Source organism: Plutella xylostella, chromosome 13 (genome assembly GCF_932276165.1).
Source record: "Plutella xylostella chromosome 13, ilPluXylo3.1, whole genome shotgun sequence".
Classification (NCBI taxonomy): Eukaryota; Metazoa; Arthropoda; class Insecta; order Lepidoptera; family Plutellidae; genus Plutella; species Plutella xylostella.
The window spans coordinates 8,221,158-8,246,058 of record NC_063993.1 but is presented as its reverse complement, the minus strand read 5'-3'; the positions used below and the strand labels follow the sequence as shown (position 1 = coordinate 8,246,058).

At 37.5% G+C, this 24,901-nt stretch overlaps 1 protein-coding gene and 1 long non-coding RNA gene across 2 annotated transcripts in view; one reads left to right on the top strand and one right to left on the bottom strand.

Annotated features, from left to right (window-relative positions):
* Window positions 1-24,901, top strand: part of LOC105390695 (protein O-mannosyl-transferase Tmtc3) — a 133,885-nt gene that overhangs the window by 86,802 nt on the left and 22,182 nt on the right. The window contains exon 2 of the mRNA XM_038111965.2: window positions 17,332-17,468. Coding sequence (XP_037967893.1) covers window positions 17,332-17,468 — 137 coding nt within the window. The remainder of the gene's footprint in view (window positions 1-17,331; window positions 17,469-24,901) is intronic.
* Window positions 5,865-6,724, bottom strand: LOC125489367. Its single transcript, XR_007266926.1, has 2 exons — window positions 6,308-6,724; window positions 5,865-6,196 (listed from the first exon to the last, which is right to left on the bottom strand). It is a non-coding gene; the product is annotated as an uncharacterized LOC125489367 (long non-coding RNA).

Below are 24,901 nucleotides of genomic sequence, written 5' to 3'. Positions count from 1 at the left end.
AGAATAGAATAACTTCCCGTACTGGTTACCAGCTTTCTATCTTTAAACGCCCTTACATATTCATTAAGTATATGCAAAAAAAAACTTTCAGAGAACAATGGCAACTTTCGTCGTTCTTTCAATTTTGTCCGCGCCTTCAATACTTCCAGTCCAATCGGAATAGATGAGGCGAGTTAAGTACTCCTTAGAATCTCATCTGCCAACACAAAAGAGTCCCGCGAATAGACACAAACTCGGGATTAATTCAAGAAGCTATTATGAATCGATTCTTTTGTCCAGTTTGTGAGTCATAGGAATGGTTGTAGTAAATTGATTTTCCTCCCGCCCCCAGCGGCAAGCATAGGGGAACTCCCGCTTTAGAGGGGTCAGTCTAGTTTAAGAAAAACGAAGTTTCGCAAATTAACCACGATTCTATCTCGTTGTTTTAAACGTTAACAGCTGTTGTTCCTACGGTTTTTAAGCTAGAAAAACCCTCCCTCCAGGCATTGTTAGTAGCATTTGCTCGCGTAGGTATAGAGCTTCATCCTGATTTTATCCCGAAATGATTTTACGCTACATTTTTGTGATTAATTATTGAAACACAAAGTTTGCCTTTAGCAAGCAATTTTGTTTAACTGTTGTTAGGTATATGGACACTTTATAGACGCTTTGTCCTAACATTATTATTAAATACTAGTAAGACAAACAAAACAAACAATATTAATGGGTAACATGATAATGTTTCAAAACAGCAACCAAAACACTTATTATTGTTCTCATGTTCGGTAAGATTTAATCTGTCGTCTTCCCGAAATGTACCTATATTTTGTCGAAATAGACGGAATAGAAATCGGATATTATAATCCCCCGTATTACGGGAACGTCGATATCCCTCCCCACCGCGCTCTGCCCGGCAACGGAACAAAATTATTCGCACCCTCTCATTTTTTTTTCAAATGACTTTATTATGTACTTTAATGAAGCTACGCTTGTTGCTAAGTGGGGTTACGGTACGGAATTGTGTAATGTTATACATAACTTTCCTTATTTTCCTTTGTTTATTCATTTTGCTCACAGAAGGCGGTTCTACAATTTTTTTCGTGAATTTTTATATTAAAGATATTCGCATTGAAATTGTTATTGGGTATTATGTCTATAAGTTTGAACATCATTTTGTACGGCATCAAGGCACAATGAAAGTAAACAAACATCTTTCTAAAAACCTTCCCTATCAGAATAGTAAAACCAAAACATCTTTATGAGCCCCGAGCTTTTGTCATTACGGTCCCTTTCAAAACCCCTCAGCGTTTTCACGAAACACGTAAAGAATTTGCAGCGGAGCATTGCTTGAAAGAATCCCATCGCGCGGAGCCGGAGGCGTCAACATCCCCCTTTATCACAAGACGGAGCACCCTGTAGATAACCCCGACATGAATCACCCTAACAAACATAAGAAGCCATTAGCCTCTGCCACGAGTGTCGTTTTACACTCGCAAATTCATAAGAATTATGTTCATAAGGACGTGTTTTCCGTGCTCGCTCCCTGATAGCGCTACGCCGCTGCCCTGTGATCCTAGCCTAATTTGAAGCCGAGAATTGAAAGCGTAAACTCGCGTTTCGTGACTCGTATAATGCAAAAAGTATAATTAACAGGGCCAAAAATAGATAAAAGCTAAATTTGTAAATGCCGTGATTCGGGCGAGTGTCTCTTCGTTACGTCAGTATCATTTTCATTATAAGCCTCACAACACAGCATTAATTAATTAAATCATCTTTGACGGAAAAGCGAGCAAACTCCATAATCTAAAACGATTCTCAAACATAAAATTACATTTCATCTTTTAATTACTCTTTCATAAATAAACATGATACTGGTATACATGGGTATTTATGAAAGTAACGCTATAAGCGAGGCAGATTAAATCTAAAAGAGGGCACGCCCTGCTCATTTCATACATACTTACGAAGTTATTTATATTTCCCCGCACTCTTAAATTTCCTTGATATGTTTTCCCGTGGGAATTTCGCGATAAGAAGAAGCCTTAAAATACAGAACAGACGTTAATGAACACGTCATTAACTGCATTAGAAGTTAAATAAAGATCCAATAAAAGAGCCTGATTCCCCATTTACGATATTAGAATCACCTTAAACAGGTATATACACTTTTGTGCCCTATTAAACCATAATTTAATAATTATTAACCTGTTATTAACCATTAAGCAACGATGGTTACTGACATAAATACCACCATATAGGTACTTTGACTAGGTACAGAAGTGTACTAATACGAGTTCATAGCGATGACTGTAATGTATTTGTATTTGCATAGTGGGCTCGAGCTTGGGTCTCAGAGTAAACTTGTAAGTTTTGCTTGCAAATGTCGAGCCGACATGAGACGAGTATGATAAACATCTCCGCTGGATCCACGGTGCAAAGCCCCGACTCAAGAGGGTTACTCTATACTGACGAAAAACTAACGAACGAAAGCTATAGTGCAAGCGGCACGTTTAGTACAATGAGATAGAGTCGGTTTTCCCGTAGCAACGCTCCGAAACTACGTTTTTCGTCGTATAGAGTGACCCCACAGGGTGCGGAAACCATCTTTGATCATCCATGCAAATAGGTAAGGGGTTTTTCTAAGGTAATAGTACCTACATGCGGTGAGCTCATGTGACGGATCAAAAGACGTTTATTCTCGTAAATTTTATGTTATAATGTGATACAATGTAAACATGTTATGAGGTTATTTTTAAATAAATTGAATTAATTTATGGTCATTATGGAATGAGTATTAAACTTATGGTTGCTGTAGTAATATTTTGGTGTTCGACTTTTATTCTTTCGTTGAGAATAAAACATAAACTCGCATGCATTCTGTTGTTGTATGATGTATCCTGTTTTTTATAAAAAATATGTTTTTTTTTATAAAAAACAGGCATATAGTTATTTTTCAATTTTGTTTGACAGCGCCATTAAACCGGAATATGGTTTGTCTTGGCACATTAAAGTAAATTTACATATAGTAGGTACATAATAAATAGACGCATTTTTCCTGAAATAAAAATGACATATTATGTATCTAGCCTATCTGAAACCTAGTTAAACATTGTGAGATATGGCGTTTCGACTTTCTCCGTGTTCGGCATCATAAGGGTCACAGTGACAGTTAAATAAAGTCCATTTTTCTCTCCACCTTTAATTTGCAAGGTGCGGGTGCCTATATAAATAGAGTGAGTCGCCCGCGCGCCTCAGTTGTAATATCACCATGGAGAAATGACTAGGTTTCAGATAGGCTAGATACATAATATGTCATTTTTATTTCAGGAAAAATGCGTCTATTATGTAGTCTGAGCCTATCTGAAACCTAGTTAAACATTGTGAGATGTGTTTATTATCGCATGGTGGAGGGAAAACCAACTGTGACCCATAAGCTACTGATGAGTATATCAGTAGATAAATATTTGAATCTATAAATTTATAATGCATAGATTTCTAGGTAATAGATATACTAAAAAGAAAGGTATAAGTATACTTAAGACTTAAGTACTTCCTTATTATTCCTGACTTGTCAGAAAGTTATGGAAATAAATCAAAAATAATATTGCTAAGGTGATTACATTTTTTCTCACTACCGCACGGTTACAACCGGCTCCTAAGTGCCTGAAGAGAGGTGAATAGCTAAGTAGCACATCTTCAAACGCTGCCTGCTCCTTGATTATTGCCACTCAGCTAGAATAATATGTCCACCCTTCGTTCACCGCCCACCCTTTCCACTGCCACAGGCGATAACTCACTTCACCACTGTGAATCTGCGCCTGATTTGCCATCTCTTACTAAGATGGCGGAGCGTAAAAAAAGAAAGTTTGAGGGAGAGGAAGCGAACGACATAGCAATTATGATGAAAGACATGTTTAGTAAACTCTCTAAAGAGCAGAATCAACGTTTCCATGACTTGCAATCTTGTATAAACAACTTGAGTGAAGAAAATTCCGAATTAGTCAAAAGTATCGAACTCATGAATCATAAATATGACGAATTTTTGTCGCGGATTACTCGTCTCGAATCGGAAAGAAAAACTGATAAAGTCATCATATCTCAACTGGAAGACAGAATCGAGACTATGGAGCGTAAAGCACGAGCCTCAGGCATAGAGATCAGAAACATTCCGAAAACATCTGGAGAAACCAAAAATGAGCTCTGCGCTATAGTAAAAAGTCTAGGGAAAACCCTGAATGTCGACATCCATGATCATGATATAAGAGATATTTATAGGATTAAATCCAAAGACTCTACTAACCCAATTATCACTGAGTTCTCATCTGTCCTGAAAAAGGAGAAAATCCTCAAAGCGTCCAAGGACTTCAATAAAAACAAGAGTAAAGGAGATAAATTGAATACTAGCCATTTTCAAATAAAAACTCCGGTGAAACCAGTCTTCTTGTCTGAAACTCTTACCTACAAAGCGCAGAGATTGTTCTATCTGGCGAGAGATCTACAGAGAAACTACAACTTTGCCTTCTGCTGGACATCTCACGGCGTTGTGTACCTGCGACGAGACGAAAACAGCCCGCAAATTCGGGTCACTAACGAAACCGATCTTGAAGGCCTGCGTAAAGAATGACTAGTATTAATTAATATTATATTGTTATTTTATTTAACTGTATTGTATCTATATACTCCATCTATCATCGTATTATATTATATTGTATACAACCCATATAAAGTAAATTACTCTCACTACTCTCATTTATACGCTTCACTCACATATACAAATATCATACACTGCATTATCAATTCTGTAGCAATTGTACCTGTCGTAACTTTATCACTGCCTGAACTTAACAGCCACCATAATGTTAGAAGCAATCCAACTTCTTATAAATATAACTTACTGGCCGCGTTTACTCATCAATTACAAAAATGAATCCCTCACACATGATTAATATTATTGATGGAGTTGATAGTATTTCGATTTCAAGGGCGCTGACTTGTGATGTCGACTCCTGTAACGAAAATGTTCCGCCTTCCTTGAATTGTCTTTCCTTACTCACGCAAAATATACGAAGTATAAACGCTAATATGTCAGTACGTCTAGTATAGGTTGTTGATAGTTGACACAACGTTTATAGTTTCAGTTTTCTTCCATACATTTACAAGCAGCGCCTCTAGCGGAAACTATCATAAACTAAAATTGGTAGTATGAGTTGTTTCAAATCGTAGTTTTAAAAAACGAAATAAGTTTACGTGTAAATTATAGCTTTTTGGTAGTACGAGTTACATGTTTGACAGATCTTAGGTAGTCAGCTTCAACGAATTCGAAAACTTTCATAGTTTTTGCTCTCACTGAAAATTTGTAGGTGAGAAGCGTTTTTGTTGTTGGTTAGGATCTAGTTAGAATTTAATTTGTGACTATGAGCGATCATATTTTGCGTGGCGAATGGCTGCAGAGGCAGAGGAAACCCTATTAACCACTAGGAACTAACACAAACTTAAGAATGCGGAGTAATGATGGCAGGAATAGTGCTTGTTATTAGAGATAGTTTATATTGGTTCAGTGACTGGACCCAGTAGAGTACTATGTTGGTACTGATCCCGCTTGGACGCTATTTTCAACCAAGTCCAATGCGACTGTGTCGTGAAATCTGCCTTACTGCGTCCAGGCACTGAACCAATGTATATCACCATTAGGGTGCTTACATAGAGATACTGGTTACCTGTATCTACCCGTACCGGTAACCTGCTGTTTATCTTTCAGCGAGTGCGCTAGAGCATTTCACGGTTTTAAATTTCTCAGTGAGCGATACCTAATCAAGTTACCGGTACGGGTAGATACAGGGAACCCGATTCTTTACGTAAGCACCCTTAGAAATGAAAAATAAATGTTTAAAAATAATCATTTATTACTTATATAGTTATCCATTACATAAATGGCCTAAATCCCCACGAGAGGACGATAGCGTCGCGGCGTTGACTGCCTCGGACGAATCACGCGTCGACGGGTTGTCCTAGGACTCTGCCTTGGTCTCAGTGGGGCAACAAGTATTGGGCTTCTTCCGACGACAGGGCATCTTGGGCTTCGTCCAACGACAGAGCGTCTTGGGCTCCCCACATGTGCAGAATAGGTCGTAGGAGATTCTACACCATGTACGGACATTTATTTATGGCAGTTAACCTGCCGTGGGGTCCATCGGCAGGCTTGTTTAGGTCCCCATTCCTGTAAATAGTACGAATAGATTAGGTCTAGTAAAATATTATTTATTCCTACAATTTTACCTTAAGTTATCGTAAACATAATAAGTATATAGGTAGGTAGGTAGGTACTTACCTTTCCATAAAATCTACAATTAGGTACTTCGAATTGCGATGCACTTGTGAGGATCATTCTTAATTTTATAATTTTTATAAATAAAAGCTTGTAAACCAAATTTCAGTTTGTTTTTGCTAGAGTCATTGACATTGATTGACATATATATTTTGGTTAGAGTCATTGACATATAATATACGAAAATCAAGACGCCAAAATGACATGTGTGTTTGCCCTTTCTTTTTACAAGCGCTAGAAAGAGGTAAAGTATCTAGAGTGAAGTTCGCACAATCGAGTTGTAGCATAAACGATATCGCATGAACTATAATAAAAAAATGTAACTCATACTACCAATTAACTTGGAAACTAATAGTTTGGCGTGCTTACGATTTCTATCAACGTTGACATATATTGCAAGCCCGTACTAGACGCTCAGGACTTGAGGTACTCTTGGCTAGGCTGAAAGTTGACGCTGATGTGATAGTTCTTACTGAGTGCTGGCTACCCTGTGCTCCAGTAATCCCGCCACTGTTAGGCTATAACTCATCTGCAACCAATTCATATCAATTCCAGAATGACGGTGTAGTGGTGTTCGTCAGGAAAAATGTAGCGTATACTGTAGAGGAACCACTTTTTCATGACGGTAACTGCCTTGTAATAAATATTGGCACTGAAACGGCAATCGTCTGTATTTATCGCTCCCCGTCATATAAAAACACTGATCGCTTTCTTGCGTCACTTGATGACTTACTAAATAAGCTATCGTATGCAAAAAATATTATCGTTACTGGGGATATCAATATTCCGATCAATCCCGGGAAGATCGATACCTCCTCAGAGAATTATCTTACCCTCACATCGTTTCATGGACTACTTCCAGCACATACTTTTATTACGCGTGACCTCAGTGGCACCTGTCTAGACCATGTTCTGGTTAAAACTAAAAAGCCCTCTACTACTATTGTACCACAATCTACCTTGACTGACCACAAATGCGTACTTTTTTGCCTAAATCATAAAATAAGTAACACCGAGACCTTTTATCAAACTAAAGTAAATAATGAGAGCTTAGAAAAAGATATTTTGAATATTGACACTAAACCGATCTATCAACAAACTGATCCAAATCAGTCAATAACTTATTTAATAAAAGCTATTACCACAGCCATTAATAAAAATACAGAAACTAATTATACCTAGACGTAAAAAAATTATGAAACCGTGGATCACACAGGGATTATTACGTTGTATGCGCCACAGAGATAAATTACACAAAAAATCTAATCAAAACCCTAATGATGAAACATTGAAAATAACGTATAAGCGATACAGGAACTTTTGCAATGGACTACTTAAAAAATTAAAAAGACAATATGACAGAGACAATATTTCAAATGCAGGAAACGATTCTAAAAGACTTTGGAAGGCTATAAAGGATATTACTAACACCTCAAAAACTAAAAACTATCCCAAGGAGCTACTTTCAGCTGAAATTACTCCTCAGGTTGCTGTTAATAAGGTAAACGAATACTACGTTAAAGTAGGTGAATCTCTTGCGGAACGGATCCCCCAAACAAATGATGGAGAAAACGAAACTATAAATGAAAAAAGTTCCAATAATAACTCTTTTTTTCTAGGGGACACCGATGAAAGGGAAGAAGAGCAAATAATAATGGGATTAAAGACTACCTGTGCTATGGGAGTTGACCAAATACCCAATAAAATTCTAAAAGACTTCAAAGATTTTCTTGTACCTCCGATCACTTTCATTTTTAATCAATGCTTACAGTTAGGAATTTTCCCAAGAGATCTCAAAGTATCTAAAGTACTTCCTATTCATAAGGGCGGGGACAGAGATCGTGTCAACAATTACAGACCAATTTCAATATTACCGTCCATATCAAAAATACTAGAAAAAATAATTAATAAAAGATTAGTCAACTACCTTGAGAAAAACAATGTACTATCAAAAAATCAGTTCGGCTTCCGACAAAATAAATCCACTGATGATGCTGTTTTGTCCCTTACGGAATTTGTTGCTACTAAATTAGATAACAGTAAAAAATGCATTTCTCTATTTATAGACCTTGCTAAGGCCTTTGACACGGTCTCCGTCCCACTCCTTATGAACAAATTAGAGAAGATTGGCATAAGAGGTGCCCAGCTGGAACTTTTTAAAGACTACCTATCTGAAAGGCATCAATGTGTCTCTATAGGAGAGCATACTAGTGCATTACTTCCCATACTTTATGGAGTCCCACAGGGCAGTATTCTGGGACCAACGCTATTCCTGATTTACATAAATAACCTATTATCTATGAATATGAAACTAATATCTTATGCTGATGATACTGCCCTGCTCTTCTCTGCTGACTCCTGGGAGGAGGCTTTCACTGAAGCACAGAGGGGTTTTAACGCTGTTGGGAGCTGGCTCAGACATAACTTACTGTCGTTAAACGTTGAAAAAACCAAGTACATGACTTTCTCCATTCGTAGCTCTGGCCAACCATCAGATGACTTCACAATTTTTTCTCATACATGTCCTCCCGGCACAAGAAACTGTAACTGTCCATCTCTAGAACGTGTCAAATGCATAAAATATCTAGGAGTCTTAATTGATAACAATCTAAGCTTCAAACCTCACATTGATCTCCTAACCTCTAGAATAAGAAAATTAATATTCATATTTAAATCATTAAGACATATTCTTGACTCTTCCAAATTAAAACAAATATACCTTGCACTATGCCAGTCTTTACTTAATTACTGCATTTCGTCTTGGGGTGGAGCTCACAAGACTAACTTGAAAAGTGTTGAAGTTGCCCAACGTGCTATCCTGAAGGTCTGCACCTTCCGGCCTTTCCGCTACCCTACTACTTTACTATATGAATACTGTGAAGTACTCACCGTCCGACAACTCTTCTTGCTAAGCATCATAAAGAGACAACACAGTGAGCTGATATTTAATCCTTCCATCCTAAAAAGGCGCAGAAAGCATACAATCTGCAAAAGTAGACGCTTCAACACAGTTTTTATACGTAAATTCTTCTGCTTTCTTGGACCATTTATCTACAATAGAATCAATAAAATTAAATTCATTTACTGTCTGAATGGAGAGCGTTGCAAAAGAGAAGTTACAAAATGGTTACTGACCCTTAATTACGTTGACACCGAGGACCTCCTCGCTGTAATGCAGTAGCTATTATGAATCGCTTTGGTACTGTCAAGAGAGTACTTATCTTATTTATTATTTTATGTATATGTATATATATATATATATATATATATAATATTTATTTCTATATATGTATATACTGTATATATGTATACATTATACACATACAAATATATATTATACTTTATCATTATTACTAATAGTATATATAATAGTTATAGTATACCTACGTATTTATAAGCAATTAGTTAGATACTCAACTTAAAATCACCACTTTTTAATTAATTCTCTTTCATAGTTTCATAGACTACTCAAAATTACTTTGCATGAACTGTAAAAAATATTTACCTCTTAATTACCTACCTTTTCCTTGTAATAATTAGCAAACTAAAATATAATTTAATGTAACGGGTTGGGGCGCTGTGAGCTGAAACACAGGTTAACACCTAGTTTAGCAGCAGATGCTACTTACTTGCCATTGTTGTTCACATGTTGTTCATAAAATATTAGCTAATAAGGTAAGTTTTAAGAAATGTATATTTTTGGAAATAAATAAATTATTATTATTATTATTATTATTATTATTATGGAAGGTATGTACCTATACCTACATATATGTAGGTATTTATACATATGGATACACACAGTGCCTCTTCGAAAGCAATACTTATAAGTAATTATTGATCAAAATCTTGTTATTGTCAAGGCAATATTTTTAACATACACTAGCCGAATGGATGGAACCAGTGAAATACTTTGCAACAATATTTAAAAGCTGTAAAATGTAGAATATCGATCCAGGCCGCTGGGGCTCAGGTCAGCACATGCTGACTAGGGTATGTAATTCTGGACTGACTTCAGAAATGCAGCAGCCGACCCTGGAGCCTCGAGGACCTGCTCAGTCAGCCCTGTACGACGACACGGCCTGCAACACCTGGCGCGGCATCTAGTCCTTGGAACGAGGAGTGGTGCTTGAAGGGAAGATAATTTTACTAAATATCTCAGCCTCATCAGCTACTGGAAAAGATTAGATGAAGGCTGTGACACTGGCGGATAACTAAGTATTCAGTTTTTCAAAACATGATGCAGGTCACTATATTCATATTCTAGATTGACAAGTAACACACAGTCTAATTTTGTATTCTAACTAACTCGGCGGTTAACGAGTTCCTGTGCAGTCCTACTAGGAAGGAAAGTTATTTTATAAGCCTTTGCACCGATTTTGTGGGCTACTATCATTCTGTATCATCATGTGTGAATATTATGAGCTCTGGCAGCATTCCTTGGTAGATGACATCAATTAATAAAGATTGATTAACACAACAATAACAATTATAATACTTGATAAATGAAACCCGGCTAACATGTCTTAACTGGGTAAGTAAATGATCAGTCATGCCACCAGGATAAGTAAAATGTTCAGTACTTCATATGAAAAACATTAACAAGGTCACCTTTAGGTATGTTCGTCAACTTCAAAGGTACGGAGGTAGGTACCTACTTACATTGTTGTAGGTTCGATTTTGAAACCATTAAGTCAACCTAGATAAAACAAAATAAAATAGCTCGATTAAATAAAGATGGTACGTAAAGATGTTAGTTGTACCTGATCAGACCTGATGCAACGACAGCCAACATAGACTCTCTAATCTGTGGAAGCAACAATCATGGTGGCGGGAACATGGACAGTTGGACGAGCCACCTCGAGCCTGACTTATCAATCAGAACTGACAGTTCGCCAACAGCAGATAGCTTGCGGCTATCTATAGGTAAACTTAGGTAGTTAGCTATACCCAAGAAAAAGTCCTTGGACATCGATATGACAGTGGAACGGCGAATAACTGTGACATTCTTTACTTGTTGTTGTTGTTGTCCAGCTAAGGAAGGTTACCTACTTCAGCGACCTGGTATTGCATTCTGAAAGAACTGCGAAGAGTTAATATTATGACTAATAATTATTACTTATTTAGAAAGTTTTCCGCAAACTCTAATAAATCAAGCAGCTACCACGTCACCGCTGCCCGGTTATAACTCTGTACTAGCTTAGTAGATATATATACCAGTTCTAGCCTTCATCTAGAGGCCAGAGAGCTCCTAAATGAGATGCGAGTACGAGCATGACACAAGTAATTTTTTTTTTTTTTTTTTACTTGGTAAGTAACTAGTTACGTACAGTGAAACTATAAAGTCCTGAAATTAAATGAGGGCACTGCTATCTTTCATGTAGCAACCCTATATAGCGAAACATAACTGACTTTGATACTTGAAATTTTGCCTGTAAACTACTTACCTATTTATGTATTTTAAAAACAACTTACCATCCACAAAAAAGCTCTTATACAAGCTAGAAGGTGTTAGTATGAAGGCTTATAGTGAAACCAATAAATATTTATTTAGATAACGTTATTACAACTGTATAAAAAACTGGATCTGTTGACGAAGGGCACACATAGTAAAGACATCAATTTCTCTTTTTGGACGGCCAGTTCTGTTTCTTCCAGGATTTAGAAATATTCCATATTTTGCCCTCTTTGGCACGCTGGTCCGATACAACTATAAAATAAAATAAAAAATTATTTTTGAGTTACACAATGCCCCCCAAATTCACACAATGTGAATTTAGTAAGTAAACAAAAAATATATCTTCAAGTATCAAAATGTTAAGGTTTGACTCAACTGAAAGCAGATGAAACCTACAATCAGTGGTATGTAAACAATGATCGACTTGGGCTCTAAACCTAGGTTTATCGATAAATGAAGCGTTGGTACTAATAAAAAATGAATTATTACAATTTGTACAATGCTACATACCCGTCATAGACGCTGTATGAGCGTAAACATCCTCCAAATTCGACAAAATGTGTCCAGCTTCATGTTTCGCTAAACATTGTATATAAACTCGATGAATAACTTCCCTAGCTTGACTACGAATATTTTCTTCTTCTTCATAATTGCAAACAAGCGTAAATAGTTGTTTTTATCTAGATTATCCTAATAATTAATAAGAAAATTAAAAAAACAGCCAACCGCCAACTGCCATAAACAATTGTTATGACTTTTATGTTTCTTTTCTAATGGTGCCAGGCTCCTGAAAATTTTAGTTCCTGAAACATTAATTTCATGAATTAATAGTTTCACTGTAACTAACTGAAAGATCCATAAAACAGATTACTCAAAATGGAATTGTGAAAACGGCACGTCTGCATCTTAACCAGTCAGTCTAAGTAGTTTCAGCAGATACAGTGTTGAAAAATAGTTATGAAACGTTTGCGCCAGAATCGAATTAAAAATACATTTTCATTAGAGTAGCCGTTTAGGCATGAATAGGTACTTTCACCCTTTGAATTGTGCTCCAAATGATGACCTTCGAAATTCATAGAAATATAATGACGACTGCCATTGTTTATTATCTAGCCCAGTAAATTGAGTTGGGCTACGGCTACACGTGATGTGATACACAGTACACAGTAGGTATATGCATGTTCCCAGAATAGTGGAAGTTATAATTTTACCAAAAGGTAGTCGTCTCGTGCAAGAGCACCGTTACTCGATTTATTCGATACACAACTAGTAGACAGCTGCTGCGTAGGAGGTTCACGCATTTTTCAACAAAGAGCTCGGACACACACTCACAATCCACTGGGACATAAGGAAGACAGCTTATATGGTGTCACTCAGAAACCGCGATGACACTCTGATCATGATCACCCGACAGTAGGATCATAATAAATTCGGTAACTTGTGAAGCGGTATGGTATAGCAACAGCGAATTTCACGAAATCAGGAATTAGCTCGGTGCTTTCAGGTTGAACACTCGCCGGTGGGATTCACTTTGCTCACAGCTGAGAAAAGAAAAGACTCAAAGCTGGAATCTGCCGATGTGTCATGACACTTAAGATAGTGTCTGGGGGGTCACTTTATATGACGAAAAACGAACTTTCAGTCCACTGCGGCGCGAGCCGCTCTATCTGTTTGTATGTATTAAACGTGCCGATTGCCCGACAGCTCTCGTTCGTTCGTTTCTCATCAGTATAGAGTAACGCTCCTGTACTTACCGTGCGTCACCATTCCCATGAGCAGTCCAATGATCTTTAGGCAGTTTAGAACAAAAGCTGCATTAGACAGTTTCTTCAGCAGAGACATCGAAATAAAATAAAAATAAAAATTATTGCACAACTATCCCCAGGAGCAGTCTACAGGTCACTCAGAAGAAAGCTGCTTTAATAGAATACCCTACCTCAGCGGAGGCATAAAATTGAAGTGCTATAACACTTTTAGAAGCGGTGCACGTTACCCGATTTGTCGTCATCCATGCCGATGCGGCTACGGCGACTGCAGGTGGTTACTCAGGCTTCGTTGGTGTGCCCTTGTATGGCTAACATGACCAACCTTGGCAGTAAACGTTCGTCTGCATATGCCAAAATCACTGATGAATAGCGCACGTTACTCGATACCTTCTAAATAAGTCACTCATAATGATGGCTGATGATGATGATGATGACCGTGCTAGCAATAGTGCAGGCGGTTCTGCTGAGCATAAAATCTCTTCCCAGATCTGGCAACCAGAACAGGAGTGCCAGGTGTGCGCAGCGATGCAGGTGGGACAACACAGCCGCCAGGGCAGGAGTACATGGCTGGGTCTATGCAGCGATGCAGGTAGTACAAACCGGTGGCCAGGGCCAGGACCGGGTGTACGCTGCGATGCAGGTGGCACAAAACGGTGGCCAGGGCCAGGACCGGGTGTACAGCCGCCAGGGCAGGAGTGCATGGCTGGGTCTATGCAGCGATGCAGGTACCACAAACCGGTGGCCAGGGCCAGGACCGGGTGTACGCTGCGATGTAGGTGGCACGAGACGGCGGCCAGCGCAGGAGTACAGGGCCGGGTGTATGCTGCGATGCAGGTGGCACGAACCGGTGGCCAGGGCAGGAGCGCAGGGCCGGGTGTACGCTGCGATGCAGGTGCCACGAGCCAGCGCAGGAGCACAGGCCCGGGTGCAGGTTACACGAAACTTCAATTTCACCGAATCGGCCTGCCTACCCTCAGCGGGTAGGTACCGGCGGATCAAATTACTCGCCGCACATGCCACAATGTCCCAACATACTGAAACTCGGAGCCACGTGCTTCCTGTAAAAAATCCTATGACGGTCCTGGAAAGCTCCTGTTTGTAAAGCCTTATTTAAGCTATAATCAAGTGCATTATTGTAATAGCAAAGATTTTATCAACTGTTTTCTAAAAATATTAGAAATTGAGGGTAGAAAATATATTTTTATAATTTTTTCCTGTATAAAATTAACATATGCTTTACTTAAAGCGGTCATTCATGTAAGTATCTAGCTCAAGCGCCACTAGTAGGACCGGAATACGTGATCAATCATCACCATGACTATTGAATCGGACCCTACTGCGTGGGATAAAAACCCCAAGCGCCGGAGCATTATGACCAGTGGCTGAGCTTTTAAAAGCAGTAAATAATAGCATTTTACTCACGGCTTATCAACTCAAACCTTCGTTGCGAAATCCTCAGCAATGGCTGCGTGCGCAGCAGCCATTGCTACAGCTCCCGGCAGCGAAGACTCCGCAAATTCAATATTATATTTTTCCCCGTCGGAGCGAAGCCGACGAGAACCGTGGCTACATAGAGCCATTTTGCCGAAGTGTTCACTTCAAAAATCAAAAACCAACTGAGGCGCGCGGGCGACTCACTCTATTTATATAGGCACCCGCACCTTGCAAATTAAAGGTGGAGAGAAAAATGGACTTTATTTAACTGTCACTGTGACCCTTATGATGCCGAACACGGAGAAAGTCGAAACGCCATATCTCACAATGTTTAACTAGGTTTCAGATAGGCTCAGACTACATAATATGCTAAAACACAATTTGCCTACCTAACTAAACCCGAAAATAATTGTATTTTGAATACTATCACATACATTTATTGCTTAAAGCCATTGTCAGGTGTTATTTCAGAAACGCAATTTTTCCGATCCCTTTTTAACGATCGATTTGTAACTTTTGGCGTCCATAAAAAAGAGTGGCAACAGTTTCGCGTAAAATGTGCTAGTCACACTTCACTCCGCAATTTGGTCCGTAAATAAACTATGCGGGACAATGCTAGTGCATAAATTGTTTCTGAACTGAATGTGGGGCTTTGAGCTCGGCACACACTGGGCCGAATGATGTGAGAAGGTCGACGTGGCTCGCACACACTGAGCTGAATTGTTATATTATGTAAGAGACATAAAGTTAAGTTAACTAAGTATATATTTGACTTATTTTATGTTTCTTTACTAAAAGTTATGTGTGGATAAATTTCTATGAATTCACATAGCTGATAAATCACCTAAAAAACAAGTATGCTTAGTTAAACCTTGGTGTGAAGGATAAGCAACCAATATCAACCCCAATTTGCACTGATTTAAGAAAAGGAAAGGGAGAATGTTAACTTCAAAAACAAAATTGATTGTATTATTTGGTCGCTAACAGGCAATTTTAGGCGACGCGAACTCAACATCCCACCTGCGTTTGAAGTCAGGAGCTGACGTAATCAACGAAACTCAATCGGTTCTCATTTAGGCGCCGACGGCTATGAATTAATTCCCCCTCTTGACGCAAGACTTGTTGTACCATCATTGCGGCGCCCGCATTATAAATCACGCCGGATCATAACACATCAATTCGTCTCGCTCTGGCTAACGAATGTAAGCCGCACTGCAGATGTGGATCGTCACTTGTTTGATGTCAGGCGAGCTCGCACCCCTAAGCCTATCCATTTGCATCCCTCTTTGGTTAATATACATTTTTGTCTCCGCGTTCTTACGCTTCGCGCTATAAAGTCAGCCTTTGAGAGGGCTGTGTGTGTTGTCAGTGAATACGCTGAATGCTTTTATTTTGATTAAATGTTTTACGCGCAATACCGCAATACCACTACGGGTAATAAGCACCTTAAACACAAACATAGTTATTATACGACGGGTTGTTACGCAAGACCGATAAAAATATTCAGCTTTTATCTCGCAAAAGTTGGGTTGTTTTCGGAAACTTGCATCATGTAATATTTATGTCAGCCCTAATATTTATTAGGGTGCTCACATTATGCCGTGTGATAAACGGCTCACTACCGCCACCTGACATAGAATTTCATTTAAAGAAGCGCCCGTATGATATTGCCCCATTCCGCTGGCTAATTTCGCTCGCCGATAAATCGCGCTTATGAGACAGCGTTGCAAATTTTTGTACCGCTTTGTTTCCTGCCGTTTTGTGTACGAGTAATCTCGGGCCACGCTATAAGCTTTTACTGGGTTCATTAATTTATGAATGCTTTAGGTAGGTACTGCTAACAACTAATTATTATAATTATTGTTTACGATAAAATTCTTATGTCTCATCTGATTTGATACCAATGTATAAGTTGATAATTTGCAAGTAGGTGCCTTATGTAGGTGTGTCCATAGAACAACGCGCATTCGGGTTGGTATTTCAAAACCACACCACCCACCACAAAGCATAGAATTGAAAAGATGCTCGAGGAGTTTCTTTCACCATATCTTCTCCACAGTGACAAGCTTTTGTGAAATGGTAGTAGACTAATATTATGACTATAGACAAATAATTGTACAACTTTACGCCGAACATAATGATCTCCCCCTCTTTGATCATAAAGGTCCTTCTACCATAAGGTTGTCTTTAAAAATTCGCTCTAAGCGATAAGACCGCCATTTTTTTACATATTTTTTAATACTTATGTTATGTAAGTTTATTTTATGTGTGTGTACAAATAAATAACATTCTATCTATCTATCTGTCTACTATATTCTGAAGTCTGACCCCTTCTTCCTTTGTTCTAACCCCAAGTTTCTTCATTCCAGGAGCAGTCCCACAAGTCGTACCGTCCGCTGACGGTGCTGACGTTCCGCTGGAACTACGCCGTGCACGGGCTGCAGCCCGCCGGCTACCACCTCGTCAACCTGCTGCTGCACGCGCTCGTCTCACTGCTGTACTACAGGTGAGTTCACTAGCGACTTAGAGGTCCTTGGTCGAAAAATAGAGGTGTTTGTTCCTCGAGGGAAACGGTCTTTGATGGAAAAATAGAGGTGTCTTAAGACTGGCGTAGCTCCGAAACGGATGGTCAGATTTAAATGCGAGTTATATTAATCGAAAGGTGATTAAATGGCAAGTGTATCAAGCTTTGTTTCATAAAAATCGGTTCAGTGGTTCAAAAGTTATGATGACGTATTTTTCGGATGCATCTATGGTGGGCTACGGTGCCGCTACTAGCAGTGTCTCAATGTTCTCTGAAGTTAGAAGCATAGAAAATGTGCTGACGTTGACTCACGACTCACATTGTTAGTACCGTCCTCTGACGGTGCTCAGGTTCACTGCTGTACTACAGGTGAGTTTACTAGCGACTCACATTGTTAGTACCGGTGAGTTTACTAGCGACTCACATTGTTAGTACCGGTGAGTTTACTAGCGACTCACATTGTTAGTACCGGTGAGTTTACTAGCGACTCACATTGTTAGTACCGGTGAGTTTACTAGCGACTCACATTGTTAATACCGGCCGCTGACGGTGCTGAGGTTCACTGCTGTACTACAGGTGAGTTTACTAGCATCTTGCAGTATTAGACCTCGAGGAAAAGGGACCTAAATGGAAAAATAGAGATGTCTTAACATCCTGAGACCCAGAAACCAAAAACCGTGGGGTCATTAGTCATCGTATGAGGTCTCTAGGTCTCTAGAAGTTAAGACTGGCGTAGCTCCAAAACTGATGATCAAATTTGAATGCTGGCTATATTAATCGAAAGGTGATTAAATGGCAAGTGTTTGAGGCTTTGTTTCATAAGAATCTGTTTAGCTGTTTAAAAGTTAGGATGACGTATTTTTCGGATGCATCTAAGGTGCCGCTACTAGTAGAAAATGACTCATTAAAGGAATGATGCAAATCATTTAAATATTCTTTGCACAGTAGGTATACATAAGTTTAATTCATTATTAGTAAAGGTGCTTCAAAGCTCACAATGAAAACGAATATTGAAATTTACCTCCAAAAATTTCTCCCCATTTAATTACAGATTCGTAGGTAATTAAACATTTGTTTAAGTTTCAAAGTAAAATAAATTCTGAATTTCATTTATTGTTCTTCTAATTAAAATTATAACCACCGAGTAATAAATACGCGAGTTATAATTTTGACGAGAATATCTTTCTATTTTTGTATTTCTTAGTGGTATTGTAAATCTCTGGTGTTGATTAATGTAACTAAACTAGTTTATAAGGAAATCTTGTTACTGACACATTATATAGATCATGTTATCTGAATTAAATAAATAATAATGCATTGGTTGGTAGTTCTAAGTCACGTTTATGGTATTATTATGGTTTAGTCATTGGAAAACCCCGATCAACAAATGAACATGACTATCAAAGGTCCTAAAAGTAATTTTAGGACCTTTGATAAAGTAAAAAATCTATATCGAATTTTATAAGAATCGTTAGAATGTAGGTTCTAAATCCATAGACTTGGATCAAATTATTTGCAAAGTTATTACATAATACATTTTATAAATTGTATGATTTATATTTCTTATCATAATAACAATTCTTTTAACGGTACAAAAAAGATTGACTCGCGCTGTTTTTTTTAGCAGCCTTGCAATATCCGCAGACTGCTCGTTATAAATCAGAATCTTTTATATCGAAGCAAATTTGGCCACTTGCCTAACAGAGAAAGCCTCCAAGAATTTATCATTATCATAGCCAAATTCGGGGTACAGCCTTTTCAAACCGCTAGCACAAGAATTATATGACTTATGGTGTTTGAATGTTATATTTTTTTTGTTTTGTTTGTGATTCAATTCGCGTAGGTTGATATTCTAACTAACGATGTAAAATTAGAAAGTAAACAATACAACCGGCCAAGTTCGAGTCTGTTATTACCTTTAAGGTACTAAACTCTAAAAAGGACGATACATTACTGAACTTTTGGAAGCCATAATTCAATTTAAATACATTAAAATCAAATTAACCTACTTTTAAAACTACAAACACCACATTTTTTCCGTCGAGATATAAAACAGCTCAGCAGCAATTTCCTTCGAAAAATCAACACGGATCAATTCCAAATGCGAATCTTTCTCTAACTTTGTACTCCTCAAACTGCGATGTTACCATGATGATATATAAGCCCTATTAGCAGAAGGAGCGTGAGTCCGGGACTTCCGCATACATTTTAGTTGGCAACTTGCACTAGTTAAACACTGGGTACTTAATCGGCAAGCAAACATAGCCGGATCATGTCACTGATTCTGCTAAGTGCAAATTAATGTCGCCTCAGACGTCAGCCAATCACAGACGGCTGCTGGACATAGGCTTTTCTTTTGCGTCAAAATATTTGCCAGATTTTAGTCGCAGATTGACGTATCACTTAGGGCCGATTTTTCAATGCTCAGATAGACAACCAGATAGCGTTTATTCGACAGATAGCGAAATATTGAATTTTTCAACCGTCAGATAGAACTTATTCGTCCAATAACTCAGTTAACTGGAGAATAAATCTATCTGCTGCTTGAGCCGCCAGATAGTGCTTATTCGATTGATAATTTGACATTTGAGGTTATTAAGTAAGTTCTTTTTTGTGTTTATACCAATTCTAAACTATGCAAGCGCAGAGAATAATCGTCTTTTCAATGGATATTTTCGATGATATTGATGATTTGGCGATCGAAAAAGAGGTAGTAGGTAATGAACGAATGTATTAATCCTGTTGAAAGGAAAGTCAGAGTCGTCAAAACGAGGCCTGATCATTACAGCATGTGGGATGCAAAAGAATTTCATCGCCGAAAGGCGCCAGACTACAAACATTATGTTGATTTATTTTCAAGCATTAATTTAAAAAAAAAGAGGAATGTAGTAGCACTTCCTTCATAATAAAATATTAAGGTACATTATAGTTTTTCATTTTATGATAAGTAGGTAACCTATGCTACATATACCTAAGTATCTAAGACATCCCTCCTGCTTGGCGGCATGATCTTCTATGTCCAGTAGTGGACGGCTATAGGCTGAGGAGAAAAGAGAGAAACCATCCAGTACTTGATAATAAAACATAGGTCTGTGTTATTTCTTTCAGTTTTTATTCATTAAATTTAAATTAAGGATACGTTGAATGCTAATGTTGGAGCAAATGCCTAACACCTTTTCTTCTACATCGTTAAATGAAGGAGCATTTGAGGGCCCAGCTCCAGTTTTGTACATCTCCTGCCTTTGCAGGGAAGACTTCTTCTTACGACTTCTTCTTCATTGTTTTTTTGATGCCCTCGTACTTAAATTAAAGGATTTTCAATAAGCGGACTGGTTATACCACTGGAGTTAAAAGAAACTCAATTTTCTTCCATGCAGACTGCATGGAAGAAAATTATTATTTGTTGCTGCATCGGTCTTTTTATTTTCTATGACATGTTTGAATAAAATTTATCTACCACTCACTAACACAGTAACTTCATTAATATTAAAATTCGCCGTACGCTCTCTTTTTTGTGATTCCATTGCGATCCAAAAATAACAAATATAAATACCAAAATTGAAACAACCCAATAAACAACCAAACAAAACAGTCAGTGAGGCTTGTGGTTTGACAGTGACAGTTGACTCTGACAATCAAAATAGTAGTCTGTCCTGCTTTAGCACTAGGTGTCTACATATACTTGTTTCACCTTTCCAGAGTTCAAGTAGAAAAATCGGTAAGATAGTTACCTATGGAATAAATCACAATTGAAAAATGGTTTAGCAACTACCAAGCCGATAAACAGCCAAATAAAATTATTCGCTAGATAGTTATTTGACCTTTTATCCTGGCATTGAAAAATCGGCCCTTAGTTAGATACTTCTGATACCTACTACAGTTACATAGTTTGATACATTATGTCGTGAGACGCGAGAAATGAAAGCTTCAGTGACATATGTAAAAATTACTATGAATCGATTAAACAAAAAAAACATTTTAAATAATGCCTTCGTTCTACATATTGACACAATATTATGTTTCACAGCTGAACACTAAAAAAGCGCTATTTATGTAGCAGAATCAGGTCATACGATCGAAGGAAGGAAACGGTGGGAGTTAAGGCAGTTTTAATCAGGCTAGCGGGTTTCCGACGGCTGGCATGAATGCAGCTCAAAAAAGAGGCTACAGTTCTACAGTTACATAGCTCTATGTTCAATGTTCGTAGTTTGGCAGTAGCGCCATCTGTTGATGTAAATAAGGGAACTTTCGGTGGTCAGATTCACTCTAAGAAAAGTTTGCTGGACCACAATATCTACATACTGATCTGATACATACGCGGACAAGAATCAAGTATTCTTTGGCAGATAAATAAGGAGAATTTACTATTAATAAATAATGTATCTCTCTGTAGATTCCAAAGACCTATAAGTGTTCAATGATGATTTCGAAGAACAGAAGCCATAACGGATTCAGTAGCCGAACCAATTACATATAACATTGAATAACGTATGTGCGATAAAAGTCCAGTGCACCAAAATAATCCACCCAACTATGACAATGAGATCAGTAGCTCCTCTATACCGGATCAATAGAGGGTCAGCCTAAGCCCCTTAGTTACTGCTAATTAGAGATACTTGCTGTGTCCACCACAAACTTAGTCCGGATAATGTTCTATATCCAATTTGTGTTTTAATCCCATTACTGGTTTTAGAACATCGCCAGTCCAGCCCCACTCCGAATTCAGTCCCTGCTTTACCTTTAGGCCAAACTGAAATACTTAGAGCGAGTTATTTTCCGATTAGGCGGTTTAAAACGGACTCCAATTTTAATTGAGTTCGCAACTATATTTCGGGTGTAAGATTTCCTGGTATTGCTAAAAGGTTATAGGTTAATTAGGTGGCGAATCCGAGTATACGTAGATAGTCTTTGAATTTTGTAGTAGCCGTGAGAAGAAAACATAATAATTATAATGTAACGTTATTGGTGGGTACCAAATTCTGTATGTTAAAACTATTTTTAATTATGTACATGTACATTGTACAATATATAAATTAATATATGTAATATTTCTTCATTAAAGTATTATGAAAATGAAATTTTAATAACCACAAATAAATGAACAGCTACCGTATCAATGCGATAACAAGAAATATATTATAAATTTTAACAAGGCACATATACGCACCTCCATAATGTTACCATTTTAATCATAAATTCATTAATTACGGCTCATATTACTATTGTAGTCCCCAAAGCAATTTAATATGCACACAGCGTACAACACATCAATCAAGAAATAAAAACTTCACGAAAAAATATCTAAACATAAACTCTACTGTGAATGCGTACTGTTCATATTTTTAGCAGAACCATTAAAACTCTACCTTAAAACGGCACAACTCGCCTAAATATTTTTAGTTCAGCACGCCTAGTTGGCAAATTTTGTTTCCAAACAAGAAACCAGAAACGGGGGTCCAACATTGGCAATTTAGGTTGTTATAACACTCAGGTGTAGTCGAGTGTGCCCCAAACTCACTTACGTCACTTAAAAACTTGTAATATGTTTAGTGCGGGCGTACCCAATAACATTAGTGTATCAAGCGGAGCGAAACTTTTTGCCTCTCATGTTATTTGCAACTCGGTTTGCAGTCTCGCTTCCTAACTTATAATGAAATCACTTTTAAATTCATGATGGCCGGGTACGAATGACGTGGCCATTTTGTCAACTGTATACGTACGAAAAACTTTCTTATGTGCTTATTTTCAGTGAATACGTTTTTAGAATAGGTTATATTTGAGTTTTATTAAGATATACAATTAATGATACTATGAAAGTAAAATGGAATAGATAGGTACTTAGGTGAATGTGAGTGGGACAGTATGGTCACGCAATATCGCCAGCAGTGTGTGTGACAGAGAGGGAGAGAGTCTCACGCGCCACCCCTCCGACATACTACCCTTTGTCTTATCTTTGCGTGTCACCAATTAATTACCGAACACAATTAATTTACACATAATGGCACCGAAGTACGGCCAAACCTATATAATTAAGCCATTTATTAATTAAAACTTCACGTATGCTGCACGAAATGCTATCTTCTGATTTATGGTCAATTTCTTTTTGTTACGACGACTATAGTAATTGGTTTTCGAAATTACTGGCGTTTTAATATTGATTGATGGTATGGCGGTGTTGTGATTCCGAGCGTCGTTTCGGAAGAGGCCGCTATTGGCTGAAAGTTGAATTGTGTTGGGCATATCTTTATGTTCGTTGTTAGTTCAGTCCGGCCATTACTAATACGAGTACTAACTACATTACCGTCTACTAATACTGATATCGTATTTTATCAATAATTGTTGTCTACAGAGTGGTTGAACGTTAGGAGCTTGCCTATGCGGTCTCATTACAACAGTAACGAATATTTATCTGAATATACTGACTATTAGAGACACAAGTAATATTTATGAGGGAACGTATGTTTCCGGCTGCGTATAATTAATGACATGATGCGATCAGCAATATTTTGATTGATAATAATGTTGTTTATTCGTTTCTACAATTTGTCGGTGGTATTTACCGATCCCGAATAGAGTAGTAATAACATAATGGTTTCGATTACAGTATGTAAATTGGCCACAACGACTTCATCTAACCATATTATGGGATTTGCATGCAAACAGTGTGAATTATGTCACGTGATTATACCTGCTATTGTTTTAATTGCCATTCCATAATTTAACAGATTATAGAATCATAATTTAACTTACTGAACGTGTTAGATGGTGAATTTATTGAGCAAATTCTTGTCTAATGGCTGAAAGCATTGATGTATAATTATTTATATCATATTATAAAGCTAAAGCGAAAATTCGTTTTCCTTTTTATAAGAAGCTTATGTTATTAATTATTATGTTTCTACTTTGTCTTTTACTGTTAAAGTAAAAATTTAAATTAAAACGTATTCATGTGTTTTTTTTAATATTCTTTGTTTAATGAAATGTTTCCATTTCAATTGAATTATTATTTGAATTTATTTCCGACTAAAACTGAGGATATCCACATAGATATTATTTAATTACAAATGAATATTATCATAAGTCCTACATTCATAATATTGGTTTAGGTGCTGAGGAATATTGAGTCTTACTATTAGCAAGATTTAAGGTATTAAATATGTTTCTTGGAAACAATTACTAAATTAGAGATTGAACTAAAGTACCTATATTTCAGTTTCAAGATATTTTCAATAGAAATAAAAATTTCTTTTTTATAGTCTGGCTACCTTACGTTCACAAATATACAGTATACTGTATCGTAAGTACAAATCAAATAACATCCCAACCATGCAATCCCCACCTGACTGCTACCCAGCTGCAGAGTCTGTCCAAGGTAAATATATACAATAATATTATATGAAATATTGTTAAACTAC